Raw genomic sequence first — 12,157 nt, 5'->3', positions numbered from 1 at the left:
CCCCGGTAGATCCACACCCCTCAATATTCGCCGGTTATTCAATGTTATGTCCAGAATTGACCCCAACGCAAGCACTGTAGTGGTCACCCTTGATGCCCAGAAGGCATTTGACATGGTGTCATGGCAATATATGTGGGCGGTACTCCACAAAATGGGAATCGGCCCACGTATGATATCATATCAAACTGCTTTATACAAACCTAGAAGCCACAGTCCTTGTCAACTCTACGGTCCCCCCCCCCTTTTGCGCTCCATAGAGGCACTCGCCAAGGTTGTCCATTCTCCCCAATACTTTTTGCGCTTGCTATCAAACCCATGGCTGATAGTGTCAGAGACAAACATACACGAAAAGGTATAGGCCTGTATGACACCGCCGAGATAATCTAATTGTATGCCGACAACGTACTTCTTTATATCAGAGACCCTGCTGCCCACTTAGACCCGATCATACGTGTCATAACGAAAATTGGCACATTTTCGGGCTTCACCATAAATTATACTAAATCTGAAATTCTCCCGCTCACGTTGGCAACCTCACCAGGGGGTATCAGATACCTCGGGTTCAGGTATCCCTCACTAAATCTTCACTACTCACCGATAACTATACGGCCGTGGCGCAGCTTGCGGAGGCCCGGATGTTGAAATGGCATAACCTCCCGCTTTCCTTATCGGGAAGACTGTCCCTAATCAAAATGATAATTGTCCCCAAGTTGCTGTACATTTTTGTTAATGTGCCGATCTGGCCCGGGAGATGATACTTCAAGAACCTACACACTGCATGCGCCCAATTTCTGTGGCACTCGCGGTTCGTAAGAAGTGGCAGCATATGAGCGGGGGGGGGCTTCACTGCCCCAGACTTTGCTAGATAATGGACCACCGCGCAAGCTCAACATGCCACACACTGGTATACATTCACTGATCCTCCCCCACATGTGAAACTCGAGAAACTAGCATGTGAAGAAGTCAACACCCTCTCTCTCATTCTCCACCATACATTTCATACTGACTCCCCTGCTGACCCTGTAGCAGCAACAACCATGGCGTGGAAACAAATGCTACACACACAACCCGGCCACCACCCATACTACCAGTGGCTGCCCATCTGGCAGTTCCCAGGCCTCAGCCCCACTCATGACAAACTCCTAATGAGACACCGGTATGACCGGGGCTACCGGGCACTGTCTGCCCTATACCCCGAAGGGATGTTTATCACCCCGCAGACATGGCGCCCCGGGCACTCTAGCTCGGCCCTGGAACTATTTCAGCTGGGGCTAGGGGCACAATATCCTCACTGTACAAAATGCTGATGGCTAACCCTGAGGAGGCACTGCAGTTGGCAAGTGATATGTGGAGTAGTGAACTGGGCCTGCCCCTCACGGATGCAATGTGGAGAAAGATGTGCATACACACTCGCAAGACCTCCCTAAATGCCAGATGTATGCAACAGAAGCTCCTGAATCGACTATATAACACGCCACATAGGGTGGGCAGATTCGCACACAGCCAGGCTCATACTTGCCCTAGTTGTAAATCTACAGACGCAGACCACATACACATGTTCTGGGCTTGTGAAGCATTGGGCTCATATTGGAAAGCCATTATAGAAGGCCTCTCAGAGATAACAGCGACCCATATCTCTCCTGAACCACTGCCTGTCCTGTTCGGAGTGTGGGATGAGCCAGAATTGAGAAGGATGTCCAAGTTTTTAAATGTTGCTACTATGGTAGCCAAACAATGCATATTGCAGTGTTGGAAGCGCCGCTCCCCCCCTTCATTTGAGATGTGGCTAAGGGCCCTCACCTGGACTCAAATGTGTGAGGAGGACTACATCAATACCCTCCCACTGACTTCTCGCCCCAGGAATGTATGGACCGAGTTTTGCAGCTATCTGAACGGCAAGGGGGATATTGAGCTTCTATCACCCCCCCCCCCCCTCTAGATGAAGTAGGCTTATCTCTGAAACACACTGAACTGTAAGGCCAAGTGCCTACCTTTCGCTTGCCACCCCCATGCATATGTAATTCCATTCGTGTATCTACAAAGCTATATGTCTTGTACACTACGTTGGTGGTCTGTTCTCTCTTCATGCCAATAAAGAGAAGTTTAAAAAGAAACTTCAAACAGTGCAGAACAATGCACTTAGAGGAGCCACAGGGATCTCTAAAAGAGACCACACCTCGGCCACCAGGAAATCAGTCCACTGGCTACCTGTTAAAGAACGCATGCTCTTTAAATCCCTTGCATTGACCCACAAATGTCACCATGACACAGCACCTCGCTACCTCGCGCAAAGATTCTGTGCGGCCCCATCAAGCAGACCAGCTAGATCCAGCCATACTAACCGACTTTCCATTCCTAAAAGCCTCAGGATTAGAGCAGGCGGCTCCGGCTTCCCAGTTCTAGCGGCAACCAACTGGAACCGGTTACCTCCCGCTATCAGAGGCATTGAATCCCACACGGTCTTCAGAAAAGCAATAAAAACCTTGTTGTTCGTGTAAACCGCCACAATAACTGCACTACATGCTTGGACTCCTCTTTGTGCTCCCGATTGTTATGCCAACTTGTAAGGCATACGACCACTGTAACACCGTCTTTGAACAATGTTTAACATATGTATCAACCCCACCCCCTGTAACTAAATCACATTCCTGAAACAGCGCTACGATGCCTCCAGGCTGCCAGGCGCTTTACAAATATAAATAAATGACAATAATACTGCCTCCTCAGCATACATTAATATGGAGTACTTTGAATCCATCTTTGGAGCATTTGCGGGGGCTGGTAGCTCCAGAACACATCCCTGGCGACTCCCTTCTAGTAAGGAAGTCACTTCTCCCAATACGCTCCATCAAACTACTACTTTGTTTTTGGTGTACAGAGGAATGATAGCATTAAGCAGTGAGCCAGGCAAGCCCATGTTGGTCAATACTTCCCAGAGCTTAAACACACGTAATACCATCAAATGCTGTATGCAAATCAATGAAAACTTTATACGGATTGATTTTACATGGTCACATTTTTGGATGATCATTGGTTTCTTGTGCTGACCACTGGGCAGAACCCTGCTTGTAGATGGTGAATCAAGCCTTTGCTCTCTATCCATGTTTTCAAATGCTTAGAGAGTATCCTTGCATATCTTGCCATCCAGTCCATCCAGGCACCCGAGGTAGGCATCCACTGCATCCAGATGCCTCCTAAACTGTATTTTGTGCCTTAACTTGATTTTTTGTGTTCCTTTGTTTTCCGTGTGAGCTCCATTCGCTCCTTCTGTTCCTGCACCTCTCCCTTTCGTGTTGCTTGACCTCTCCCCCTTGTTTCCACCCCCTCTTCCCCCATTGGCTGTTTCTCCTGCAAACTCGAGTGAGGACCTAGTCCTGTGCTCGCCTGCCTCACGGTCGCTACTTGCCATCCAGGCATGCAAGGCCGCCCTCCCCTTCCGATTGGTGGCTTGCTGGTCATAAATGACCTCCCAAGGGCAGCCCTCTGCCCGGCAGACCCCGCGGCTACGGGCCCCAAGGCAAAGGGCAGCTCCACCTGAGGCAGCTCCAGCCAATGTCTGCAGGTGTCTGCAGGGGTAGCCAGTTGCCAGCCGTCCACCATCTGCGACTATGGCAGGTAAGCGAGGCTGAAGTTGGTTCAGAACCTCACTCTACCCTGCAAACCTGACCATTTAGCAAACTCTCAAACTTGGGTGACTTTTTCTCCTGTTTTAAAAAATGTGCACTGCATCAGTATTTAAAATTGCACTGTGAAACCTAGGCCTTTCTCCCTCTAGTCAGGATTCTCAAATTTAGGTGTGTTTTTCTCCTGTTTTAAAATATGCATTGTGATAGTTCTTTAATTCTGAGCGTCGTCGTCTTGCCCAATTGCTCAACCGTGTCGCCTCTCGTAGTCTCCTCTGGTCTGCTTGCATCCTGCCCTGCGTCCTTCCCTAGTGTTCTCCCCTGTCAAACACTCCTCCGACATCTGCCGCCTTCTGGAGGAACTTGGCCTCGATGTCCTCAGTCTCACCGAGACATGGTTCACGGCCAGCTCTGTCACAAGCTTTGACACGCTCCTCCCCGACGGCTACAAGAGCCTCTCTGCGCCCAGGTCTAACCGCACCGGTGGCACCTCCTCAGAGGTATTCTTCCTTTCCACTACTTCCCCCAGAAGCTCACTGTCTCCAGAGCTTTGGTTCTCTCGCGGCTGGACTACTGCAACAGCCTCTTTCTAAATCTGCCCGTCTCTACTCTCCGCACTTTGCAACTCATCCAGAACATTACTGCGAGACTTGTCCTTGGTCGCAAGCCCAGGGATCGCATCTCTCCAGGACTGAAATCCCTGCACTGGCTCCCAGTGGCTGCGAGGATTAAGTTCAAAACCCTTTGCATTGTCCACAAGGCCTTCTGGGGCCTCAATACCTTCAACTCTCTCTCTTCCTAAATATCTTCCTTCAAGCTCTTCGCTCATCTGCCTCCAACTCCATCAGGGTCAGTCACTTCTCCAAGCAACAAGTTGGTGGTAGATCTCGTTCTTCGGCTGGGGCCTCCCTCTGCTCTGAAATAGCCTCCTTGAAACTTAGAGGAGAACCATCTCTGTTTCCGGAAGCACCTCAAAACCTCTCTCTTTGCTTCTGCTTTTTCTCCTCCTCTCCCCTGCTGACCTCCTGTCTGAAACTGAACTGCACAGGTTACCTGGCCACCCTCTGATCTCGGGCCCAGGTCCCTCCCCCGCCAGTCACACACACCTGCACTGCCTGCCTGGCAACCCCCGCACTTGGAGACTGTTTCTGTATCCCTACAGTCCCACTACCAGCACTTGACACCTGATGTCTGCACTTACCTTTGCACTTGCCACCTGCTGGCCGTTACTTTTACTTATTGTTATTATTCTTCCCCCCCCCCTCCATGTACTGCACTGTCCCTTGTCCCTCGCCCCTGCACTTTTCCCCCTTCCCCCATCCCATGCACTTGCGCGATCTGAATGATACCTGGCCTAGTAGGATCGTTGTCTGTCTTTCCTTTGTTCCCACTCCCTTGCCTCGTCGCGCCTTGAAACACTTGTGTATAGGCGCATTATAAATGCCATATCATACATTTTCCTGCGGCGTCCACTAATGAGATCTGGCGGAAGTTAGCTGGATCATCACGGCTCCCAATATTATATATTGGCACAATTTTGGCACCTGTCCAAGATTGACAAACAGTTATGGATGCTAGGCTGCGTTTAATACGCATAGGAGAAGAGGGGTCCAAATAGAGAGTTCCTGCTAATAAAGATCTGAAGTGTCTTTGTCAGGTCCTGGAGCTTTGCTATTCTTTTTGTATCACACTTAAAACATATTATAGTGTGAATGAAAGAGGTATGATATGAATGGCCTATGGGATCTTGGGGAGGCTATTACCTAGCCATGATGGCCTTGTTTCATCATAAAGTTTTTTAAAATGGTCATACCATCTTTATGGAGCGATACTGTCTTACAATATCAGATTATCTGGTTTCTGACACTTTTTTCCCAGAAGCTAGAGGAATCATGGTTACAAGTGGCTTCTGTTAATTTAAATTGTTTCACTATTATGCATTTTATTTTTTATTTTTTACGAGATGTTTGTAGGGGATCCTTGCTTTATAAATCTCTGATCTTCCATAAATCTCAATATTTGTAAGGCAGTGTACCAGACGTTCTTAGCCATTTTGGCTTCACAGTTATATCAAATTGCACTCCTCCTTGCCTTTTTTCCATTATTCCAGGAGGTCTGGATGCCTTATCTGTGATTTGAGATACAATTTGTTCATAGGTCTCCAGAATTACAAGATTGCTAGCAGTGCCACCTATGAATGTCTCCTCCAATAAAGGGTAAAATGTTGTATATTAAATGTTATGGATTCTCCTTTTTATTTCATCCCATTTGACCACTTGCCTAGAGTGGCCCTGAACTTTGAGTTATTGTTCACAATTCTTTCAACTCATGAGTGAGGATAAGTTGCGAGTGAGGGAAATGTAATCAAAGTGAACAGTGGTCACTCTCCTTTCTTCAAGGGATTGTAAATCCCACATTGTTGCTTCTATGACAATATAAGGAATGCAACTTAAAAATTGCCTGAAAACAAAAGTGGGGTTTTGTGGCTCAGACATGGTATGAGGGGAGCTTACAGGGTTATGTGTGGGTACCACCATCCTGCCAGCAAAAGCTATGAAAAATGGAGACCATGCTGAACCCAATACAAACATCCACATGGAGATTACTACCCTTTCAAACAGAATACAGAGCGGTATATGTTAAGTCACAAACGATAAAACTAGGGGGAAAAAAACATTCCTGAAAACAAACCCTTTTTGTCAACAGGAAGAAAATCACCTCACTGGACCAGTATCAGATGATTTGTTTTTTTAGAAGATACTGTGCAGGTGCATTTCGGTTTGGTCAGTTTCAGTTAATGCTACTCTTGTTTTGTTATGCTTTTATGTTACACCTCAGTTTCATCCCCCTTCCTGATCTTTGAAGCTGTATCAGCGTAGAATATGAAGACCTACAAGTTAGTTAACCATTAGGGAATTCATGATTATTCATTTATGTACTATCGCAGTGATCCCAATTTTCTTGTTCCAGTTTCGTTCTGCTGCTACAGACTCAATCTCTGGATAGGGAGTGAAAGGGGATGGGTGCCGGGGTATTTCACTATTTGTGCTTCATTTATCCGAGCTGAGGCAATCACACTTGCGTGAGAGGTTGCAGCGCTCACAGAAAATGGGGTGTTTTTTGCTAGGAATCTTGCACACTGTACTGACTGCTTGAAACATGCACAGACATACAGTTGTATGCATATGTTTCACTACTAATGTGGCTCACTTAGGTGCAAAGTATAACAAACATAACTTCACCTCTACAGTGTGATATACACTGGCACACACACACACACACACACACACACACACACACTGGCACACACACACACACACACACACACACGCTCTGGATGGAATAGCATTGCGCAATTTTTCAGATTATTGCCAGACATGCTCTTAGAAACAGTATCAAAGTGTTACTATATAGGGCGTTAAACTTCCTACAACAGAGAATCACACAAAGTGTCTTTAATTTCAAGATGCAGTGACACACTATGTCATCGGGACATTTAAAAGCAGATCACGAGTCTCCAATATATGCAATGTTCTGCACACTTACAACATGAGAAATATCAGGCATATAGATGTTCAGTAGGGATGTAACGGTATAACGGTATACCGTTAAAGATACCGTGAACCACTTAATTGAACAATAATAACCGTCACATTGTTTATACCGTTATACCGTTAAGTGTGCTTTTCAATCTGATTTGGAAAGGCTGCAGTAAGCAATTGCTGCACTGTCTTGGTTTTGCACTGTTGGATGTGCCGTCTGCCAAGTAGTTTCAGTTGGAGCAGTTTTTAATGCCATTCCATAAACCACACGTGCCTTACACAAAATCAATATGTTAGCAATAGGAAGAATAGATACAGTGCCAAGAAGGAAAAGGTTTTACTTTGGGGTTTATATATTTATAATGGATAATGTTCTCTAAAACATATGGCAATGGGGGTTTCCCCTGGTTCTATCATTGAATTTACAGATAATAAGTCACACTGCAAAATTCACTCATCTCTGTGGGTATTCCCTGCTGCCATACCAAAGGGTAACATGTCAGTTATTACTGAACACCTTTTGGCCCGCAAGTAAACTAAAGGCTGTAACGTAAAGTAAGTGTGTGTGCGTGCGTGCGCTTATACTACCATCAGCCTCCATTGATCTGTGGCATGCAGGTTATCAAGATGGCAACATGTTCATCTTCGCCAGTGGGGAAGCAAAAAGCCTAAATGACCACTTAAGAAAATCTTTTCAGTTTGCTTTGCCAGTTGCAGCAGGCCTCCACCCCACCCCCTCCTCTCCACACTTGTGTTTGGTGGAAGCAAGGCATTTCAGTGGAAAGTATGTTGAAAAGCCCAATTCTGGCCCTGGGTGCCTGGTTTTGTTTGTGATGATAAATCTGTCAATTTATGACCTTTTAGAAAATATTTGTTAAGATCAGTTAACTCCACCTGCTATACCGCGATAACCATGATATACCGTCATTTGGCAAGAAGGTTATCGTACCGTCATAAAACGAATACCGTGACACCCCTAATGTTCAGATATAATTATTCCATATACTGTAGATTGTGAAATGTTTGGTTGGACACACACAGCGACATACACAAAGTACTGTTCACTACAGCCTGGATTACTCTCAAGGGCTTTACATTAGAATAGATCTGTGTGCACCAATACCATGCCCTACTGCTACGTGCCAATTTAGAAGATTCAATTATTTTCAATCCGCAAATAAAAGGCTGGTGTAGAAAATGTGATAACTATTTATGCCATTCGCTCACCTTCAACTGGAACAGGGTGTCTAAAGAAAAGGGAAAATATGATGAAAAAGATTAGTAAGGAGAACAATCCATAGAAGTAACACTTGAAAAGGTCAAAAGAGAACAAAATAATAATATACATATAAATGTAAACATACAGAATGTAGGAAGAAGAAGAAAAAAATATAAAAAGGGAAGGCAATAGTTACAAAACGTTAAATGCATATTCCTCGGTCTGCGCCCAGAAAAAAATGCAGGCATTTCAAAAGCTAATGTGCCACATTTACAAGGCCAGGCATAGCATTATAAAAAGTTTAAAATGGAAGATTTTAAAAAGTGAGACAGACATGGTATCAAGAGAGATGACACAGATAACCAAGATCCAATTCAACCACGTTTTATTAAATTACTAGCTAGACTACCCAGCTTTGCCCGGGAACTCAATTCTCAGATTTTTAAATCTCTAATCAGTAAATCTCACTTCAGTTTCTTCAGCAGTTTCATTGCTTCGTTTTTTGGCAGCACAAATTCTCAGATCAGTAAGTCTCACTCGAGTTTCTTCAGCAGTCATTCCTTCGTTGTTCAACAGCACTAATTCTCTGAACAGCAAGTCGTGTTTCAGTTTCTCCAGCCGTTTGTTGCTTTGTTTTTTAGCAGCATGAATTCTCGGATTAGTAGATCTTGCTTCAGGTTCTTGAGCACTTTCATTGTTCTGTCTGAAACCATGTTGAATTCTATAAGCTTCATGATCTTGGGATCTACCTTCTTCAGAATGTTGATCATGTTTCAGCTTTTAATGTTTTGTTTTGATTCGAGTGGGATTAAATACTGCTCTTTTTTCGTGGCATGTCTGTACAAATATATTTGTGGGATTAAAGCATTAATGAAAGTAGAACATACAGAAGAAGTATTTCTTTTAAACATGGAACCGGATTCAAATCAACTGATTCAACTAGGTCATCTTCAAATTGTAGCAAAATTCCATTTGAGGTCATGAGGGTGAAGTACCTGTCCTTTACAAAATGTGTCCATAGAAATTAATCAGGTGTTGATCATGTTTAAACTTCGATGCGCGATGATGAGCACTTTCTACAAATGACCTGTAGATGGCGGTGTAACACCACAAAACGTAATGCCGAAAAACAAAGCCGAAAAACCAAAAAGATTAAATTATCTCGGGAACGGGATGACCTATCGAGCCAGAAATAGTTGCATTAATTCGGCAATTAAATAAACATGCCATGCAAAATTCATGGCACCAGACCTCACTGTTCATGAGGAGTTACGTCCTCAGGAACGCCACATACAAAACCCACAAACACGAATGAATATATAATCTGTGTGTCAAAACCAATGCTGTCGTCACAACTACATCAAAACTAGTGGGGAATGTTCTGAACCAAAATCAGTGTACCAAAGCAAATGTTCAAAATGTGTAATTCAAGTTTCCATATAATTTCTCTGGTTCTGTTTCAGTACAGTTCTGTTATAATCCCTTTTCAGTAAGGTTTGCAGGTTTCACATCAAAACGAAGATCTAGGGGTCTCCCTTTCCCAAGTTAAATTGTAACAAGTGGTTCATACAACACTGAGGTCTTGGGACCCCCTTCTCAAGACAAGGATTCTCCAACTTTACCTCTCACGGTTCCCTTCCCCAAGAGGCTCTTTATTTCCAAGAGTTGGAACTTCACAACTTGACAGTTCCATCAATTCATTAGTTCAAAAGAAAATGTAAGGTCTGCCTGACCCCTCATTTGGTTAGCTCCACCAATGTTTTACACCTCCTTACAGCTGGTCAAACTTCAGTGGCTTCTGGTCTAGGTGCAGTTGTCAGACCGCACAGTCCACCCATTACAGGTCACACAACCAGAAACCATAAGTCTTACTTGTGATTTGTATCTTGATGTTAGCAAAGTTGACACAATGAAACCCACTGGTCTAGGTGCAGTCGTCAGACCACACAGTCCACCCATCACAGGTCATGCAACCATAGGTTCCTATTCAACAGTTCATGCAGTTAAGTTCTTCACTTTATTCCTAAGGTGTCGCTCTGGCAATAAATAGCTTTATGCTGTTTGTTATACAGGCTCAAACAGCCCCTCTTGCCAAAGTCAGTGTAAAATATATAAATGTTCACTGTATGGGATAAACAGCCTCTTTTGTCACTTGTACTGTCACACTGGTAATGCAACAGGCTCACTAGTCCCTTTCCTTGTATTCAGTCTTCACAATTGGTGAGCCTCAGGCTCTACGTTCCATTCAGCATTCAAAATTACAAGTGTCCGACTGTTCGTGACTTTCAGCATTCATAATTGTCAAGCATTTGGCTTCATTCGGCTATTTGTTATGTTCGGGATTCAAGAATATATGCCTCATTCTTAACAGCCCTTCTCGGAGTGCCCCGGATCCTCAAGTGTCCTCTGACACCGGAGTGTGACTACTCCACCAGGTGCTCCCCCTCAGCACACCAGCATTCGTGCTGGGCTCTGCCTCCACTCTCCGTAACGGTTGCGCTCCACCTTCCTTCTCCATCCAGCACTGTACCTCAAGGCGAGACTCCTGGGAACCTTGTTTGCGTCACAGCGTCTTGGCCTCTCGCTCCTTCCAGCTTTTCTACTTCTGCATCTTCTAAACATTCTGCAGCTCTCGTGTTCCTTGAGCACCCGCTTCCCCTGCTGCTCTGTCTTCCCCATTCTTAGGTTTCTGTGGGCACCAACTTTTATATGTTCCCTGAGTGTTCTTTATTACCTGACCTTGTGTACATCTAATTAGAAGGACATGCCTGATCTCTCTGGCTACAGGCCTCTAACCCTCTCTTCTTCATCAAAGTACAAAAGTGGTTTTCACATGGGAAAATCTGCATTGCCCCTAGTTGCCTTTTCTTCACAGTACTCAAGGGGAATTTAAAGGGGTTGATGGAATAAGACGGACAATATTCCATAAAGGCTAAGGGAGGGGATGGTAGATCAAGATCAGGAAAAGGGGGATACAAGTGGCACCATCATGCACCCTCTGTCCAATCCCCAAGGACCCTCCACTCAGGTGATCCTCCCTCGGTTGCCCACCCTCAGAGTCGGGATCCAAGAGTAATGGCCCTTCCAGGGCCTCCTGAACAGAGGATCCCAGGGAATTAGATATGGGAGTACCTTCAGGTTTCGCACAATAATTAAAAAGTGAGAAAGGACTACCAACATGCATCGCCAAGAACGTAACCTCTAGTTAAGATACAGAACACAGATAGCAAACATTCTCACACAGGTTACATAGAACTAACATGGAAAGCATTTGCAGTATAAAATATTTGCAATATTCACTGTACTTTATACTTACCAATCAAAATAGTCTGCGGTTACCCGCTACCCTTCCGAATTGTCAAGTGGTAAACACTTCCTCCACCAAACACAATCCATCCCACATGTGAGAGTTGGCATTAATAATGCACCAACTCTCAGAGATGGTTCAAGGGTTTGTATTAAAAATCTGAAGGGGCTCTAAGGGCCATTTTTTTTTCTCTCCCTCGCCCCACATCCCCCACCCACCCCCATCCATCCCTCCCTAAGGGAGACCTTCCCTATCGGAGGGTTAGTTCCTAAGAATTGTGGGCTTGGGCCTTCCAGACACTCAAGCACCAATTTGACACTCCCTGATGCTCATCTCTCTAGGTCTCTCAATAACTCTCCTCTCCTCCTACTACTCACACTCCTCCAATTCTACCCACCTACTATCTCTCCTCTTACTCCCCCTCTCCTCTTACACCCCCTCCACCATCAACAATCTACCAACATTC

At 45.0% G+C, this 12,157-nt stretch overlaps 1 protein-coding gene across 1 annotated transcript in view; it reads right to left on the bottom strand.

The window, feature by feature from the left end:
* Positions 1-12,157, bottom strand: part of CHMP1A (charged multivesicular body protein 1A) — a 245,331-nt gene that overhangs the window by 155,116 nt on the left and 78,058 nt on the right. Inside the window, exon 2 of the mRNA XM_069635579.1 lies at positions 8,393-8,412. Coding sequence (XP_069491680.1) covers positions 8,393-8,412 — 20 coding nt within the window. The remainder of the gene's footprint in view (positions 1-8,392; positions 8,413-12,157) is intronic.

This window comes from Ambystoma mexicanum, chromosome 1q, assembly GCF_040938575.1.
Source record: "Ambystoma mexicanum isolate Mex_15411 chromosome 1q, UKY_AmexF1_1, whole genome shotgun sequence".
Classification (NCBI taxonomy): domain Eukaryota; kingdom Metazoa; phylum Chordata; class Amphibia; order Caudata; family Ambystomatidae; genus Ambystoma; species Ambystoma mexicanum.
The sequence above is the reverse complement of the archived record's forward strand: the minus strand, read 5'-3'. Positions and strand labels throughout refer to the sequence as shown.